Genomic DNA, 19840 nt, shown 5'->3' on the forward strand with positions numbered 1-19840 from the left:
CATTTTAAGGGTTTTATAATCATATGTCGACTGGAGGAACCATAATTGGTCTAATCTTTTCACATTTTTCTAGTATTCTGGGTTTTCCAATTTTTAATATAATTAACTAATAACTTTTTCTATTTTGATATACTGGGTTATTTACAGGAAAGAATGTGCATATGTTTAACCTCTCAGAATTATTACAATTCAGTAATTCGACATGTCAACATTTTTGCTTGACTTTTAAGTATGTCTTTAATATAAACTTTACATTCAAAGAATTTAAGTTGTCTTGTGGATACACAGTAGATCAGTCAATAACATTTTTTGTTGAATTAGAATAAGTTATAGTTTGCTTCCTGAATTTGTTGTACTTTTCAACTCATCAACCAAGAAGGAAGGATCCATTACTGTTGCTTCTTGACAAACTATGTGATAACCTACAAATTCCCCTTTTCTTAGTCTGTATTACATAGGTATGTCCTAATATTCAATAATTTAATATTTAGCTTTAAATAACTATATGAATTTATACTTTTAAAATTTCTCTTTATATATACATATATACACACAGATAGATATATTTTTATTATTTTCTTTATTTTATTATTTAGTAACTATTTTATTATTAGATTACTGACAGTAAATAAAATGCATAATATGATATTGAATTATGTATGCAGAGAGGAAATGAGACTACAAATATGGTGTGGACATTCATCCTGTTTCCCTATGTATGAATTCCTTGAGGATAGAGATGAATTTTCCTATTCCTTTTGCAATTTTCTTAGTTTATAATAATGATTATATAATAAAAATTTTAACTTAGTGATGAAAGTACTGGATTGTATCAACATAAACTTTTCTATATGTCTTCTCTTTCCTATTAAAAAAAACCCCTAACATTCCAAACATTAGAAAGCAAGAGGTTGCAGTACAGTGGTTGGCGCTAAAAGAATATATATAGTCTATTATGTGTTAAGGATATAAAAGTGGATAGGAAAAGAATTAATTTTAACTGAATACTTTATTATATGTTACAGGTGAAACTTGCATTATCATATTTTATTCTCACTATGACCCTGTTCAGTGTGATTTATTTTTCTTATTTTACAGACTGAGGAAACTGAGACTCAAAGAGATTTATTTTATTTCCCAACACAGTAGTAAAATGGGCAGGGATGGAAGGATCCAGTAGGTTGAACCAACATCTGTCTGATTCTAAAGCTTGTTTCTCCCCACCATGTGTTTAATGTTGTATGTGTAGAATATGTTGCCTGCTTTTCTGCTGTAGAAAAGCCGTTGGAAAGCTATTTGAGAAACTTATTACAACTTCACTTCAGAATTCTATGCATTCTAATTGTGCATTTGGTTTCCATTAATGTTATTTTATTATGTCCATTGATACTTTTTTCTCATTGTGTTCAGTAAGAATGTCCTAATAAATCCAAGCTCATCATTGACTAATATTCGACTTACTTTTTAAATAAGATTTCATATTATACAGTTGCTTTACTTTTATGTTTTCAAAAACCCTATTGTCATCTGAGAATTCTAGAATTACTTTCACTAAATTTACTATTTAACTTACAAAAATATGACAGGTGTTGCTAATTTCACTATATCTATATAAGTTTTTGAAAATTTTATAAATCTATTTTATACATTACTTGAGGAAAAACTTAAAGATCGTTTGCTTTGAGTTATTTTGAAAAGGTATTGTCTAAATAGATCAGATAATTTTTCTGATTTAATATTTCAAAATCGAACAATATTTCTAAATAACATTAACTGACTTGGATAAGGATTTGCTTCTCTTTTAAGATAATAAACAAATATACTGTCTTAAGGATTAAAGTCCTCTAAGGAAGCAGAAAATACAAAAGCAATCTCCACAAGGTCATTTCACATGAGGCATCTGTAAATTTGGTACCAGACCTGGATTTAATTCTTGATCAGTCAGTATTGGCTTATAGCTATTCATAATGTCAGGTTCTTAATTTGTAAAATGAGTATTATCATAAGTATATAATAATTATTAAATTAAAGAAGACATACATATCACTTGATAAATTGTATAGTTCTATACAAATAGGATTACAATATAATTACAAACAACTTAATTTTAATACAGTAGGTGATTGCCAATAACTACAATGGACCATCTGAAAGAACATAAGACTACTATAAATGTTTTACATGACTCTTCTAGGGCTAAATCTTTACATTTATCTTGAAAATGTATCTATATCTACAAAATAGATACATAATAAGAAAAACTGTATTATTTAGATACCATTTGCTAAAGGATCTAAATAACTTGAGTCATATATTTAAGTGCACAGCACCTTATTGTTCTGTCTGTGAGAGGATTACTTACCTGGTGCAATATTTTCAGGATTTGGTGGACTTCGTGGATCCGGGGTGTTGGGAGGAGTAAATGGGGCTTGCTGTGAACCACTTTCCAAGTTGCTTCCATCCATTTTCTCATTCTGCATAGCAATGTTGTACTGTATTTGACCAAAAGTAAACTCAGCTGAAAACTCAAAAAATATCAGATACACCAATAGGAGATATCATTTGTACAATGCTACATTTATATACTTAGAATTTAGAATTTAAATACAATGCCACTTCATTACTTCATGAGGTTTCAATAATTTATGTGGTAATTGGTTGAGCTATTGAGTGAGAAATTTTACTGTTACCAATCTAAGATCTCTTTTATGATGACAATCCACTAAACAATAATTAATTGAGCCTTATTGTGTGCCAGGCACTGTGTCCAGGGCTTTGTATCAATTATTTAATTTACTGTTAACGACATCCCCATAAAGTAAATCTATTTCATTTTTAAGCCTTTGTTAATTTAATATTATACAGCATACTCGCCAAACATTTGGCTTAGTCATTGTTACATTACTACTTTATTTATAGTTGAAATTAAATTATATTCTTTAGTATGTTTTGTTTCAAAATTTAATCTGAAATTCATATAGCAGTCATGTATAACCAAAAGAAAAAAATTGTACTTTAAGCTACATGGACTTATAGAAAGAAGAATTTGGGATTTCTAGAAAATAAAAAGCTTAAAAGAGCATTTGTCGTTAATGTTTTAGGTCAATTTGTTTTACTATTACAATTTAGGATTTACTCTATGGCAGTTTAGCACTTTAAAAACAGTCAATTTGCATTTTACTGGAGAAAAAGAGACATTGTAATAGGTTATAGCCTCAGAAGTATGGCTAGGGCTTATCTCTATAATAAGATATTATTTTGGTTATATATGGGAAATATGTATATATTTTAAAAAGAAGCCAATCTATTTAAGAAATATATAAGGTCAAATCATCTTGTAACTTCAGAAAGAAATTTATTGACGATCACGGCAAATAAAGACCAATTTTGACTTTTATTCTGTGACATAAGCAGAAAATATTTAAAACATTTTTCATTTTTTATTTATTTATAAGATGATTAGGTGAAGTAAAATTTTATAATTTAATACTTACTTAACTTTATAGAAATGTGAGGATAAAAGACTATTTTGTCCTAAAATCCAAATGCTTACCATAATTAAAGACCATAAATTAAGACCTCACCTAAAATTATGAAGAAAATAAAGTTTTCCCATTTTCAGGCTTCAGCTACCCACAGCCACTCTCCAGGGGGCTTTCCTATTCACCTTACTCTAGTCAGCACCCTGGTAAAGTTGCTGTGGAGATGAGTAGGGCAATCTGTGTTAGCAGTGGTAAACCAGCTTGTTCAAAGATGCAGGAAGGCATGAGAGAGGTAACATTTACTAGTTAAGTACAAGGTATTGATTACTGGGCATAAGCGTTTGCAGTTTATTCAATAGACATAAGAAACAGTTTCTAAAGATGAGTAATGCTGTACTCAGATACATCAGTCTGGTATTCAGTGTTTTCAGTTTAGCTATTATTTTAAGTGTTCAATTTAATGGACTAGATTAGTATCTTTTTTCACTTTTGAACCTACACCACCTCTTAGAAAAGAGAAATGTTTTTGCTGACATTAATTATAAATAAAAGACAGTTGAGATAAATATAGAAAGTTTAACTGTATCATGCATAAAGAATTACTTATTCTGAGTTACTGAAATGTATCCATGAAATGAATTTCACCTAAACTTACAAATCATTCTACCTACATTAATTTAAGAATTGTAATATTGACCTCCTTTATAGTATTTTACCCAGGGATTAATGATGAACAGGAAAATCAACTCTTTCCAACTAGTCATTAATTATCAGGAGACACCCAGTACCTCTTTTGTCATTGTTAAGTATACAAACAGAGCCTTATAATAGTTGGTTAGTGACTTATTTTAGTTATGACATGAGCCTTAAATTATAGAGTTCCCTCATGTGTAATTCCCTTCTGGAAAAGTTGGAAAGACAAGTGAAATGTATTTCTTTCTATTTCAGTTAAATTGACCATAAATAAAATAAAACTAGAGCACTATCTTATAGATTACAAACATGTAAGTTATAAGCATGTGTTTATATATATTTCATAATTTTTGTTGCAATATCAATAGAAATAAAAGGGTTTAGAAAAGAAGTGTTCTATATTTTGTGCCAAATGTAAAGTAGAAGTTGTTTTGTTTTTTTTTTTTTAACAAAATAGATATTCAGAATCTCAGTATATTTAGTTTGGTCTTAATTCACAACTACTTTTTATAGTATACCTCCCCTTTTCCCAGTATTATTTAAGATTTCTAAGGATTTCAAAAAGTCCCTAGTTACTAAAAACATAAGTAGTCTTAACTATAAAATGTGGATTGTTTTGATTAGTATCCTTTTGTAATGATTTATAGAAGAGAGTTTAATTATGATGAATCAATCTTCTATTTTGTTTTCCCTCATATGTTTATTTCCTTCATTACTCTGCCTCTTTTTTTTCCTATTCATGTATGAAGCTGATCAGTTCATGAATTAGGGCTTCAAAAGTGGCATGTATAACAAGCATATTTCCTATATTTTTTAAGTCATAGCAAGGTTTGTGTGGCCTGAATTTGCCTGTTTCTCAGCAATAGATTAAGCTCAAAGCTGTGCTTATTTTTTTAAATGATTCTTAATATTTAAACAAATGGCACTGATTACCAGGGAGTTGGTTTATATTTTCATCTAATGAGGTCCTAACATTATAATAAAATAAGAAATGCATAAATATACACTAAATAATTATTTTGACAGTATCTATAGCTCAAGGGAAGCAGTAAAAGTAAAAGCTCATTTCAGAAAATGAGGTCAATAAATTAATTTGATATAAATCATATAAATATGATTCAAGAACTAGATTATAAGCAAATAGTTTTTATCTTTCAATATTATTTTGTCTCTCTATCACTAGACAAAGGCTGTATCTATTTATCTTTGAAGTCCCAGCATATTTTCTAGAACATAGTAGGTATTTAATAAATATTTGCCGAAAGTATAAATAAATGAATGGAAATAAACCTGAACCTAATATTATTTTTTAAATTCTTATCATATTAACAATGCTTGCTCCAAGTTACAGTTTAATGCCTTGATAAAACAAATGGTGTCATCATATGATGTAGCTCACTGTCTTCCTCCTACTTTATTTTACACGTCATTTTTAGAATTAAGATCAGAGAACATAGATCTTTAAAGTTATAAGTCGCATTTGAGAAACTGGAAAACATTTGAGTCAACCTCTTATTTCATAAATGAGAAAACAGGTTCAGAAGGGCAAAAAAACTTTTAAATTGCCTCCAATTTGCACAGCTTGTTGGAGAGCCAGGACTGAACACTGGTCTTCTGGTTCCTAGGCCAGAGTGTCCTTTAATTACACCACGACAAGTGTCAGTGCCAAGAACTCTGGAATTCTGAGAGCTGAGTTTCAGTCTACTTTATTTTGCCATTGCTTTCGTTAAATTAATATATGTAAATATAAGTTATGAAAACTGGATTTATTCATTTATTTAGATGCCTAAACTTGTAGGTAACTTTTCAAAGAATTTTCATTAAGCCACCTTATTTTATGCTATTCCTTAAAGCTGCTTCTCTGTTGTTATTATTAATGGAATATGATTATATTGTTAGACTCTGTCAGATGAAGTAAGGATTATTTCAGGCTCATAGTGTATTAACTGTAGACATTTTCTGATAAGAGGATACTAAGCATAATTATAGGATAACATAACATTGTATTTATCCATGACTGCAAGTGAAAATCATCCCTCATAAATGTAAATACTGTAGTTGAGTAAAACTTGATGTCTAACTGAATTCATAATTATAACCACATTCAATCTGTGGATGTTGAAGGGTGCTCAGCAATGTGAAAAAGAAACCTGTTTAATTTAAGATGTCCTCCAACCGTTTACTGTTAACCAGAATCAAAACAAGGGAAATAGAAATTTCAGGAATGAATAACATTTTAGTGTTTGTGGGTGTGGATGTTACTTCTGTAATATGTTTCAGTAATATGATAAAAGATCAGTGAAACTAGTCTGTTTGCTGTAAAGTATTTAGCTGTGCATTCAAAACAATGTTCTAATGATGGCAGCTGGCTACATTTCAGGTTTAAATTCATACGTAAACTTACAGACTTTTCATAGCTATAGGAAGTAACCCTCAGGATATAAAACTTATATTTGTTGTAGTCTTCACCATCTCTTCAAATTTAAAACCAATGCACTATTCCTTTTTGATTCTTTATGGCTGGTATTTTATTTTTAAGGCCATTTTCCCAGAGCTGGTTGTTTTTCTACTATGAACTTCTTCCTCTAAAATCTCTCTAAATGATAGTTTAAAAGAACATGGTATTAATGCAATATGTAAACTATAATTTAATTAATTAATTTGTTTTTAAACTTTTGGTTGAGGAAAACTTTTGTCCAAAGAGTTTTCTTCACATTGGTTTTGTTGTTAATACGTACCAGACTTCCCTACACAAATATGGAATTAATGCTTTGAGAGGAGATCAACTGTGTCTGTAGTTCCCAGGCACATTTCAGTGCCAGAATATGTTCAGCCAATAAAATGCTTATACTTACTTTATGGAGCACTGTGTGCTTTGGAAGTGTTTCCATCCCAAACATTTAACTAGTGGTGATAAGGCCATGGAAACTTTTAGTACCACCAATCTTCACTCCCTCTCCCTCCTCTTAGCAGAACAGACCAGTTGTTCAGTAAAATGTCTCTATTGAACTAAAAAGATACTCATATCATGCATAATATTTCTTTTGTTTATCCACCTATTTATTACTTTCATGAAAAAAAAAAAGTCTAGCAGGATCAATAGAAAGAAAATGTGTAGACTTATTTGGGAACCTAGTAATACATTTAAATTTAGAAATGCTGCCCATTTATTTAGATACCATATGATCAAGGTATACCTACATTTATTTGTGCTTTAGATTCATACTGGAGATTTTCAAATGTATATTTATCAGATCTTCTTTGTCGCATCTTAAATAGTCTGGCACCACGGTTACTGAGATGGGATAATTCTTCCAACATGATGTCTCTGGGGATGCTGACTTTTTTGCCCAGATCCATGCCATCCACATCTGTAAAATAATATTCATGTGCATAAAAACCCCAAGGTAAGCATTTTTAAATGCTCTGTTAAGTTCCATTATTTATTGCCTGCTATATGCTAGCATGGTGACTAAGATATAGGCTCTTTACCAAGGATGCCTTGGGTTGAATACTGGCTCTATTACTTTCTAACTATATGATTATAGACATGTTACTTATTTTTTCTAAACCTCAAATTCCTTATCTCTAAAGTGGGGCAAATAATAATAATACTGCATAGGGTTAATATGAGGATTAAATAAGATGTTTCATATCAAACACCTAGTATTGTATTTGGCACATAGAAAGAGTGAATCAAAGTTAGCTAATAACACTTAGTTTAGTCTTTCCTTATATAGTGAGTTTTCAAACAGCACTGTTCATAGTTCTCTTCAAAAGCTCTGTTTGACTCCCCCACATTTTTATGTATCAGTTTGAGCTGTCTCTATTACAAGAATGCCTGCCATTCAGCCCGTGTCGCCTATTTCTCTGTCTCTGTCAGAATACTATTCATTCTGCATCAGGCACCAAGGAGCCTAACATAAAGTAGGTAGGTGATAAGTATTGAATGAACAAATTTTTCTCAATCCAGATTAAGTTCTATTTCATCAATCCCTTCTCTGAAATCTCTGATATTCATAATTATTCATGCCTTTTCTGTATTTCCAAAGCACTGAATCACAATAACTTGATTCCATTTTACATATTTTATGGTTTACATTTTCTTCATTTTAGTTGTTTTGTGCCCCCATGCCTTAAATATAGGAGATGTTCAGTAAACAACTATTATTTTCTATATCTAGTACTGAAGGACTTTTCTAAAATCCAAAAGAAATAAAACTCCTCCACTTGCTCTTTTAATCAGAAATATTTTTCTGTGTAACCCACAGAGTTCTTTTACCACTATGGACTGCTGTGAAATGCACAGGAAGAAAAATTGGGCCATTTGTAAAATAAATAATTAGTCTGTTGATTGGGACAACATTTTTTGATGAAGTGACAAGTTAACCCTAATAATTAGGCTTTTGGAGGTGTTTAGGGATAAAACAATAAAATTATTTATAAATATTTTCCCCATTTTACTTTGGAAAAGAAATCAACTTGTTTTTATATTTTGATGTTACATGGAGAGAAGCTCTACTAATTATAAAAATGATAATATTAAAACTTCTGCTTCTGGGAAGATAGAACAGATCTACTTTTCCCTATATCTCTACTAAGTAAAACTAAAAATCCTGGAAATTATGTAGAAAATAAGCAAAAACACTCTGAAAGTTGCAGAGAAGAAGACAGACCAGCTTGGGACCTCAGGACCCAAGAACAACATGGTGGTGAGTTCTCTGGGATTTTTTACCCCCATATATCCCAGACTTGGAGCTGAACATGCTAGCAACCCAGACACATCAATGGATACAGCCAAAAACTTACAATAAGATTGTTTTCACTAGCTGAGACCAGGGAAAGAGCAGCCTAGAAAGACAGAAAACTTTTAGACAATAGTGACTCTATTTCAGCCAAATATCACAGCAAAAACTTTGGCTTCACCCATATCAACAAAGTGCAGGTGGGAAGCCCAGAATTTTGCCCTTGCAAGGCTATAATGAGGTGCCCCAATGCCCCCACAAGGGTGGTATCAGAGAGGCCAAGGAGGAAGCTGAACTTTCATCCCTGTCATACAGTAACAACCCTCCATCCTTGCAATGCTGGTGGAAACCAGGTAGGAATTCTGAACTCCTACCTACTCCTAGCGGTAACTAAGTGGGCCCCCTCAAGTTTCAGTGAGGATCAGGTGGGGAACCTGAACTCCTATCTTCTTCCACCTTGCAGTGAAGAGGTGGCACTCTCCTCCTCCTGCTGAAGCAGCATCATACTAGGATACATAAAACAGAGGGCTTCAACAAGAGCAAGAGTCTTGGAACATAATATGAAAATGTGCAGGCTCAAATAAAAAAAAAAATCATTTGTCATACCAAGAATCAGGAAGATCTCAAACTGAGTGAAAAAAGAAAGATACTAATGTGAGATATTAAAATTATATGACAAAGATTTTAAAGCAGCCATGATGAAAATGCTTCAAAGAGCAATTACAAAGTTTCTGGAAACAAATTTTTAAAAAATAGAAAATTTTAGCAAGGAAATAGAAAGTCATGGCAGAGGAATAAAACTTGTAAAGAACCAAATGGAAACTTTAGAAATGAAAAATAAAATACCCCAAATAAAATGTTCAGTGGATGGAGTCAATAGCAGAATGGAGGGGAGAAAGGAAAGAATCAATGAACTGAGAGAAAGAAAAATGACATTACCCAATGAGAACAACAGAGGAAAAAATGGACTAAAATAATAATAATAATAAACAAAGCCTTAGGGATTAGTGGGACCAGAGCAAAAGAAATAGCATTTTTGTCTTTGAAACCCCAGAAGGAGAGGAGAAGGAGTGTGGGCCTGGAAAAGTACTCAAAGAAATGATGGCCTAGAACTTCCCAAATTTGGCAAGAGACAAAAACCTATGGATTCAAGAAGCTAACAGTATTCTATGAAAGGTAAAGCTATAGAGCTCTACAATAAGAGATATTATAAACTTCTAAAAGCTAAATATAAAGGAAAAATCTTGAAAGTAGCCAGAGAAAAATGACAACTTACCTATAGGGAGAAAAAAATGAGAATGACAGTGGATTTCTCATCAGAAACCATGAAGACCAGAAGGAAGTGGCACAAAAATGCTGAAAGAAAAGAAATGTCAACCTAGAATCTGATACCCAGTGAAAATATTCTTTAGATATAAAGGGAAAGTAGAGATATCTTCAGATGAAGGAAAGATAGAAGATTTGTTGCCTGGAGATCTACCCTAAAAGAATGGTTCATGTTGTTATAACAAAATACCAAAGACTGGTTGCTTATAAACAGCAAATATATTTCTCATATGTCTGGAGTCTGGAAGCCTGGGATCTGGGTGCCAGCATAGTTGGTTCAGTTGAAGTCATTCTTCTGAATTGCAGACTGCTGACTTCTCACTGTGTTCTCACATTCTAGAAGGGACATATGAGCTTCTTTTATAAGGGAATTCATATCATTCATGAGGACCCCACCCTCATGATCTAATTACCTCCCAAAGGCTCCATCTCCTAATACTGTCATGGGCATTAGGATTTCAATATATGAATTCCGAGAGGACACAAACATTCAGACCATAGCAAATAACTAAATGAAGTTCTTTAAATGGAAGGTAAACAATAAAATAAGGACCCTTAGAACATCAAGAACAAAGAAAGATAACAATAAGAAAAAAATGTAGGTAGATAGAATAAGCTTCCTTTCTCCCTTGAGTTTTCTCAATTATGTTTGACAGCAGAAGAAAAACATTATAAAAACTCTCTGATATAATTATAAATGTATGTAGAAAGTAGTTAAAACAATTATATTATAAACAAGGGAGGATATGAAGGGACATGAAGTTAAGTAAGGTTTCTATACTTCACTTGAACTGATAAAATGATAACATCAGTAGACTTTGATAAGTTAAGCATATATAATGTAATATTTAGAACAATGACAGAAACTGCAGAAATACTCAAAAAACTATAGATAAATAAAAATGGAATTCTAAAAAATACATAAGTAATCCCACAGGAAACTAGGAAAAAGACAACAAATAAAAACAAAAGACAACAAAAAGAAAAAAAAAAGAGACTTAAACTCTATTACATCAATAATTACATTAAATATAAATGTTCTAAATATACTAGTTAAAGGATAGGGACTAGCAGATTGGATTAAAAACATGACTGAAATATATGCTATCTAGAAGAAACTCACTTCAAATAAGTACCTTGAACAATATAGGCAAGTTGAAAGTAACAGGATGGAAATATATATATCAAACAAATGTTAATCAATGGAAAGCAGGAGTGGATGTATTAATATATTAAAGTAAACTTCAGAGCAAAAAAATTATCAGAGACAGTAGACATTGTATAATGATTAAAGTGTGAATTCATCAAGAAGATGTAGAAATCGTAAATGTTGTATGCACCAAAAAACAGAACTGTAAATGGAGCAAAAATTAGTAGAACTAAAAAGAGAAATAGATAAATCCATAATTATAGTTGGAGACTTTAACATCTCCCTCTCAACAAGTGATAGAACAACAGATAATCAGCAAGGATATAAAAGAACTCAACAACACCATCAACCAGTAGGCTATAATCAATATTTATAAAGTGTTCTACTGAACAACAGAATACATTCTTTCCAAGTGCACATAGAGTATATACCAAGATAGACTATATACTTGACCATAAAATAAGCCTCAACAAATTTAAAAGAATCAAAATTATGGAGTATGATCTCTAATCACAATGAAATCACACTAGAAATCAGTAACAAAAAGTTTCCAGGAGAATCTCCAAACATTTGGAAACTAAAAAACACACTTCTGAACAATCCATGGGTCACAGAAGTCTTAAGGGAAATTAAAAATTCATTGAACTGAGTGAAAATAAAAATAGAGCATATCATTTATGAGGCACAAATAATGCCCCGTTTATAACACTAAATGCATATATTTAAAAAGAGATAAAAGTCTCAAATTATAATCTAAGCTTTCACCTCAAAAACCTAGAAAAATAAGACCAAAACAAGCCCAAGGCAAGCAGAAGGGAGAAAATAAAGATAAGAGCAGAATTAAAAACAGAAAAACAATAGAGAAAATCAGTTGAGCACAGAATTGGCTTTTGAAAAGATCAATAAAATTCATAAACCTCTAGCTAGACTAACACAGAAAAAATATAGAAAATGCAAATTACCAATACCAGAAACAAAACAGAGAATATCACTACAGACACTGCAGATAACAAATGGATAAGAAGAGACTACTATGAACAACTCTACATATAAATTCACATACATTTGGAAACGGAAAAAATGACCAACTCTTTGAAAAGCACCAAGTACCACATCTCACCCAACATGAATTAGATAATCTGAGTAATCCTATAAGGATTTATATTTTAAAAATCTCCAAAAAAAGGTATCTCAGACCTAGATGGTTTTGTTGGAGAATTCTACCAAACATTTAAAGAAGAATCAACACCAATGCTACATAATTTCTTCCTAAAAGTAGAAGATCAAGGAGCACTTCTCAATTCATTTATTAAGTAATATTACCTTGATACCAAAACCAAAGACAACACACAAAAAAGAAACCTACAGCACAGTATCCCTCATGCTTTTAGAAGCAAAAATCCTTAACAAAATACTAGTAAATAGAATTCAACTATATTGTATATTATAAAAAGAATTCTATGCCATGAGTAAGTGGAGTTTATTCCAGGATTACAAGATTGGTTCAATATTCAAAAATCAATGTATTCCACCATATTAAAAGGCTAAGGAAGAAAAATCGTATGATCATACCTTTGGGTTCTAGGACTGGACAAAATGTTGTTAAACTTGACACTGAAAACAGTCCATAAATAGAAAAGTTGATAAATTGCACTTCATCAAAATTAAACACTTTTGCTCCGAGAGAGACTGTATTAAAAGGATAAAAAGACAAGCTACAGAGTAGGAAACAATATTTGCAAACTAAATATTTGACAACAGGCTAGAATGTGTAAAGAACTATTAAAACTCACCAGTAAAAAAGCAAACTATCCAATTATAATATGAGCAAAAGACATGAAGAGACATCTTATTGAAGAAGACATACAGCTGGCAAATAAGCATAGGAAAAGATGTTCAACATCATTAATCATTTGGGAGATGCAAATTAAAACCACAATGGGATATCACTATACACATATCAGAATGACTAAAATGAAAAATAGGGACAGCACCTAATGTTGGAGAGGATGTGGAGCACCCAGCAATTTTTTACACTGCAGCTGGAAATGTAAAATGGTACAACCACTCTAGAAAATAATTTAGTAGGTTCTGTTAAAAACTGAAGGTAGAACTACTAGTAATACTGGGCATTTATCCCTGTGAAACGAAAGCTTATATTCACAGAAAAACCTATACACAAATGTTCACAGCAGTTTTATTCTTAATAATAATTAATAAAGAAACAACTCAGATGTACTTTAATGAGTAAGTAAATGGTTAAAAATATTGTGGTCCATTCATAGCATGGTACCCCTCAATAAAAAACAAACTATTGCAACACACAACACCTGGATCTATCTCCAGAGAATCAGACTGAGTGAAAAAAGCCAGTCCCTAAATGTTATATACTGTATGATTCCATTTTATAGCACCTTAAAATAAAATATATATGGGAATGGGGGGCAATTAGTGATTAGCAGGAGTCTCTTGACTGCATCAGTGTCAATATTCTGGGTGTGATATTGTACTATGGTTTTGCAAGATGTTACTATTAGAGGAACTGATACATGGGATTGCTCTGTATTCTTTCTTACAGCTGCATGTAAACTAAATTTATCTCAAAATTAGAAATTTAATTAAGAGCTATCAAGCCATGAAAATACCTGAATGGTCCTTAAATGTATATTGCTAAGTGAAAGAAGCCAGTCTGTAATAGCTGCATACTGTATGACTCCAAGTATATGACGTTCTGGAAAAGACAAAACTTCGGAAGACATTAAAATAATCAGTGGTTGCCAAGGGCTTGTAGGGAGGGAGTAGGGATGAAGAGGTTGATCACAGGGGAATTTCCGGCAATGAGACTACTCTGTATGATACTATAATGGCAGATACATGACAGTGTACATTCATGAAAACCCACAGAATAGTACAACACAGTGTGAATCCAAATGTAAGCTATAGACTTTAGTTAATAATAGTATATCAATATTGGTTCATCAATCATAATAAGTATATCATACTAATGCAAAATGTTAATAATAGGGAAAACTGTATTGGGAGGAGAAGGGATATATAGGAACACTCTATGCTTTCTGCTCAATTTTTCCATGAGCTAAACTGCTCTAAAAAAAAGTATTATTTTTAAAATGTTTGATTTAAAAAATATCATGGCCCTTCCTACAAAATGCAGAGTGGTCTTGTCTGCTCGCTAAGATGAAAAAAAAAAATTTCTGTGCTTTACAGTCCTCTGGGATGGAAGAAGTAGCTTATGGAAGAGGAATGAAGGCACATTGCAGAGTAGATGAGGGTATTTTACAGTTTCCTGGGATTTGTTTGCCAGCTCTGCTGAGTTCTACAGGGAATATTCACTTTTGTTTATTTGCAAGCGTTTGGAATCTCTGCTACTGTGTGCTTGGGACATGGAAGGAGGAGCTGGGTTGTTTTTCAGTGTGCCTGTGAATATATTTCTCAGTATTATAGAAAGTGTGACAGGAGTGAACTATGTCAACTAGAAAAGGGAATAGCATATTATTACATTAATTTTTCTAAGTTCTGAATTCCAAGCTATGGCATAAGTTTAATTCGGGAGCCCCAAGACAAAAATTTGAGAAAATGTTTTTAGTCTCGTTTTCCTCTTCCTAATGGCCACCAATATTAGTTGATTCCACCAACGTTTCGGAAATAACCACATGGCTTAAGTGAGTTCCATCCCTTTGGCCCCTTGATTTACAGTAGTCCTCTAAGGTGTATTTGACAGGAATTAATTACCTTTGTGATTGATACAGGAACAGGTGTGTGACCTGACCTAGGCCAATAAGAGTGAATATTAGGACTTTTCTTTGTGTATGTTGTGCCGAAGATGCTTTCTCTTCCTGCTGCATGTAAGAACAGATTTATATTGCCCAGGAAACTGTTGGCATGTACTTGGTAGAATGATACAGCCAGACATGGGATGACACTTACCTCAAGGAAATCAGAGCATTGGCAGAGAAAGAAACCCTGTCCTTAATGACATACTTGAGATGGCAGATGAAGCCTTACTGAATCACCTCTGAATTTTTCAGTTATGTGAGCCAGTGAATTCCCTTTGTTCTTTAAGCTAGTTGGTTTCTGATTTTCTGCTATTTTCAACTAAAAGCATGCTAACTGATATGATTATTCTCTTCAGATCTTCATCTCACTGATGTAGGTCCAAAAAGTCTATTAAGATTGGAGTCACAAGGAAGGGTAAGGAAAGATAGCCCAGAAGCCCAGTAGCGGGGGTTTGAAAGGGGAAAGGAGAAAGAGATCAGAAGTATAAAAAATGGATATGCCTCTGGCCACAGACTCATTGGGGTCATAAGAAACATTCAGTCCTTTTTAGCAAATCACTGTAATCATCACTTAGGCTGCTTCAAGGAATAAATGCGCAACAGGAGCCATGAAGAACTTACCTTCCCTCAATAATCAGCTGGTACAATCCATTATTGCTAGTAAATTTATACCACAAGAGAGAAGAAATAAGAGACAAAATGAAAGAGGAGAAGGCAAAGAAAATAACTGACCAACTCTCAACCTCTTTTCTTAGTCTTCATACTTCCCCTTCCTTTAAGCCTAAATTTTCTCCCTCTTACTCTCTAAGTAACTAACTAAATTGGCTTTGAGTGATCATCTAAAGGTATTGTGGGTCTCTGGGGCCAGAAGCCCTGCATGAGAAATCTAGTGGTGTCTGGAGCAGTCTTGTACTGGCTCACAAGAGTTGATTGATAAATTTTCAGGAAGTCTGTGAGCCAGTAGTTAAATTCTGTGAACATGACCATTATTAAAATTAAATTATGTAAATGCAATAACTAGATAAGTTTTATTAAAAACAAAGCAATAAATACTCCAAAAATATCACTAAGTGTTATATTCCTTTGGCTATTATCTATGTTCTTGATGTTTTCTTATATCTATTGTATCTGTGTAGTGAAAATACAATATATTTTTAAAAGTAATTTATTTTTATTGAAGTATAGTCAGCTTATAATGTGTCAATTTCTGGTAATACATAATGTTCTGGTAAACAGCATAATGTTTCAGTCATACATATATTCCTTTTCATATTCTTTTTCATTATAGGTTGCTGTAGGATAGTACTATATAATTTTGTATTACTACACATCTATTCCCAGCTCTGCATTCAGTGCTTCCTTAATAGTAGCTTGAAATTGGCCATGGCAGGAGTATTTATAACGCAAAAATTGGCAAACTCTACAAACCAAGGCATTTCCTCCCACAAAGAACCAGTTAAATATTTACAAGCATACTAAGAGACATGTTAAGTCAACATATTTTTCATAAACAAACAAACAATAAAAGACATAAACTAAATTCTCCAAGGTTTCCTTCTCTTTCCTTCCAGTAGTAAAGTTTATGATGTAATTGGAGCTGGAGTCCCGGATTATCTGTGAGTTAGGAAATCTAATGTATGAACACTTTCACTACTTAAACTTTCAGGGTGAAAAATGCTGTCAACTGAGCACACAGAATCCAAGTTCAGCTGTCCCCTGCTCTTTATTGCAAACTCTGTGCAGGGTCTTAAGAGTATGTTTAATCTGGATGCCTGATAAATGATATAACTTATTCAGGGTACATATCCTTGCCCTGATGGATTAGAAGGTTGTCTTTGTGGCATTAGATCATCTATTGAAAATAATATTGCTAGGCATACTTTCCTGTTGATGTCATTTATGGTGATCCAGAATTTTCCATTTATTCTTTAAAGATTTTATAGGCCTTAATCTATTATAGTTTGCTACTATTTTAGGGAAATCAGTGATTATTTCTGAATAGTTAAATACCTAATAACAAAAAAATTAACATGTAACTTTACAGTCTTGACCATAATTAATTTCCACAAAACCCCCCACATTTTTCAATCTGCTAGAAATATTAAATAATTATTACCAATATTTGTTCTCAGTAGTGTCCTCAAATGTGCCTTATTTTTGTCTCTAAGATTTAAACTCATATTAAAAAGTTCAATTTAAAAAAAGATAAAATTTTTTTAAAAGTTCAAGTTTCTTATTATGGGATGTACTTTCCTTCCATTTTTCATACTGTGGAGCCACAATCCTTAGTACTGAGAACCAAATAGAAAATTGCATTTTAGTGGGAGAATATCAGTGATCTTCGAAAATGTGATCAATTCCTTTCTCAAACCTTACTTCAAATATTTAATCTTATGAGCAGACACTGGACCTAAATTTCTCTAAAAGGAAGCATTCTTCTTTTCACATTTATTTCATAGGTTAACACTGAAACGTAGTCAACAGGGATTTGTGTGCATGTAGGTAGTTCTGTATTTTTAATTTGAAATTCTGGTCCTGTCAAAGTTACGTATTTAGTTAGGTCAGTGAATCCAATTCATAGTTTGTAAAAATATTCACAAATAATTGTAGTACGACAAAAGATTTTTTTAAAACAGTTTCCCTGTGATTCAATGGCAGCTGCAATTCTGTTAAGAATGGGCAAAACCACAGGAAGGGAGTTAACTGAAAATGATTTTCTTTAGGGTGGTCCTATCAATTTACCAAGAAATTTTTCTCTGCACTTACACAGGACTCTTCTGCCTGTTCACAGATAGTTGGCCAATGTGGATTGAATAATAGTTCATAAATATATATTATAGCATACTGTAACATACATATATACATATTATATGAAAGTTAATAGTCCAGACTGTGACTTTGAATAATGCTTGAAAAGACTACATTCGATTAAAAGTTTATTAATAAATTTTAATAATTTTCTCTACATTAAAAAGTTGATTTTGGAACCCATATGGGATTCTTTATTTTTCTATTTCATATCTCCTTGCCTTGATTTGATTTTTAAGATGCAGTTCTCAGAAATTTACTGTTAATTATAATACTATCATTTAATAAGTGTGTAAATCTATAAACATTGTAAAAATGACATTACCAATGCATTTTATTTAATTATGCAAATTGAATTACACAAACTGGTAATTCATCTAGTACTGTTTATAGAATATACATCTAGAGCATATTAGAGTGAAAAATACAACAAAGAAACTAGGGTGATGGAATATGGCAAGAATTAAACACTGTAATTGCAACGTTGATATAAACTAGAATTTAGCCTAGTTCTCAGCTGCTTCTTTGCTAGAGGGCCTTAGTAGAGGTTTAGAAATCTATGGCATGTTTAGAAAATCCATAATTTCATAAGATATTACTAAACACAAATTTTCAGAATAAAACATGCTTTTTTGGGGGATTATAAGACTGCTCATGTGTTTAAACCAAAGAAAACTAACAAACTTGTACATTGAAGCATTAGGTTAAGTTCTTTTTCACCCCCAAACTTTTTACATTTGATCTGTGGTACTTAAGGCCTTCAGGTGTCCTCATTTTTATATTGATGACTTGATTGCAGATATGCTTACGGTACGCTCTAAGATATGCTTATACACGAAAATTCAAAGGGGTCCTCACGTAATCTTTCACCCAAAGGTCAAGACTTCATACTGTGTGCTTTTCAAAGTGCCCTGCGATTTATGTCAGTACTATCATTGTTTATATTATTGTAGAAACTCAAATACACTGATGTTTGACTTTAGCACAAAGCTCAATATAAGAATCATGAAGTTTTAAAGTTAGGCGTCCCAACAAGTCCAGCCTCTTCATTTTCAAATAAGGAAGCTGATGTCTGGTCTGGAACCAGGGCTCTTGGTACCATATCAACAACAGCACTCCATTTAGAACCTGGCTTCCTGTTTTCAGACCACAGACTAAACTCTTTTCCTGAAATCGCAAAAACAATCTGCTCAGTCCTCTTCTGTGTGCTGGGAAAAGCTGTTCACCAGTCATGAGGGGAAAAAACCAAACAAACAAAAAACATGAAAAAAAAAAAAAAACCCTCACAGAGCCCAGGTGAGAAAACTGTAGGGTGACTGAAACAACTGTGGTCCTCCCTATTCTGAAGCTCTTCTAAACTGTGGGCAGTTATCTGTGCTTAAGATCAGGTGACAGTGTACTCCCAGTTCTTACAGTTATTTTAATTTCAATTCCTTTTCCCCACCATTTCTGGACAGATGACCATTGCTCTAGAGTGCCTCTCCTCTTTCTATTCTCATTTCCTCTTCTCTTTCTCTGTCGACTTATTGCTCTCTATTCCTTCAGCCTTCCCTATCTCTCTTCCTTCAGTATTCAAGTCTCAGAGTTACTGGGTGAGAGAAGACCATGATGATCACCACTGGAGAATATGTACAGATTCAGAAATAAATAGCACAGGGATGGTGGGCATGGAACCAATATGTTATCTTTTCTTGCCTCTACAACAAATTCATGCACAAATAATGGCAAAATATTTTTGTGTTTTGTATTTGGAATAGCATTTGTTCAATGGTAGCAACATGGCTCTGATAATTCTGTTTAAAGCTTATAGGTTTTTTGTCACAATAGTAACATACGATGGCT

The 19840-nt window shown here is 32.4% G+C and overlaps 1 protein-coding gene and 1 long non-coding RNA gene across 7 annotated transcripts in view; one reads left to right on the forward strand and one right to left on the reverse strand.

Annotated features, from left to right (window-relative positions):
• Window positions 1-19840, forward strand: part of LOC105067132 (uncharacterized) — a 280700-nt gene that overhangs the window by 25099 nt on the left and 235761 nt on the right. The window lies entirely within an intron of this gene.
• The window catches only part of MYOZ2 (myozenin 2), a 31416-nt gene that overhangs the window by 8122 nt on the left and 3454 nt on the right, over window positions 1-19840 (reverse strand). The window contains exons 2-5 of one of the 4 annotated variants that reach the window (XM_074341583.1): window positions 10197-10276; window positions 8985-9026; window positions 7377-7546; window positions 2363-2492 (exon numbers count right to left, since the gene is read on the reverse strand). In XM_074341583.1, the coding sequence (XP_074197684.1) occupies window positions 2363-2492; window positions 7377-7535 (289 nt within the window). In that variant the 5' untranslated portion in view covers window positions 7536-7546; window positions 8985-9026; window positions 10197-10276. Of the gene's footprint in view, window positions 1-2362; window positions 2493-7376; window positions 7547-8984; window positions 9027-10196; window positions 10277-12968; window positions 13011-19840 lie in introns of all 4 variants that reach the window. The other 3 variants (XM_074341573.1, XM_074341586.1, XM_010952606.3) reach the window with 3 other exon arrangements.

The sequence above is a fragment of the Camelus bactrianus genome, chromosome 2 (assembly GCF_048773025.1).
Source record: "Camelus bactrianus isolate YW-2024 breed Bactrian camel chromosome 2, ASM4877302v1, whole genome shotgun sequence".
NCBI lineage: Eukaryota > Metazoa > Chordata > Mammalia > Artiodactyla > Camelidae > Camelus > Camelus bactrianus.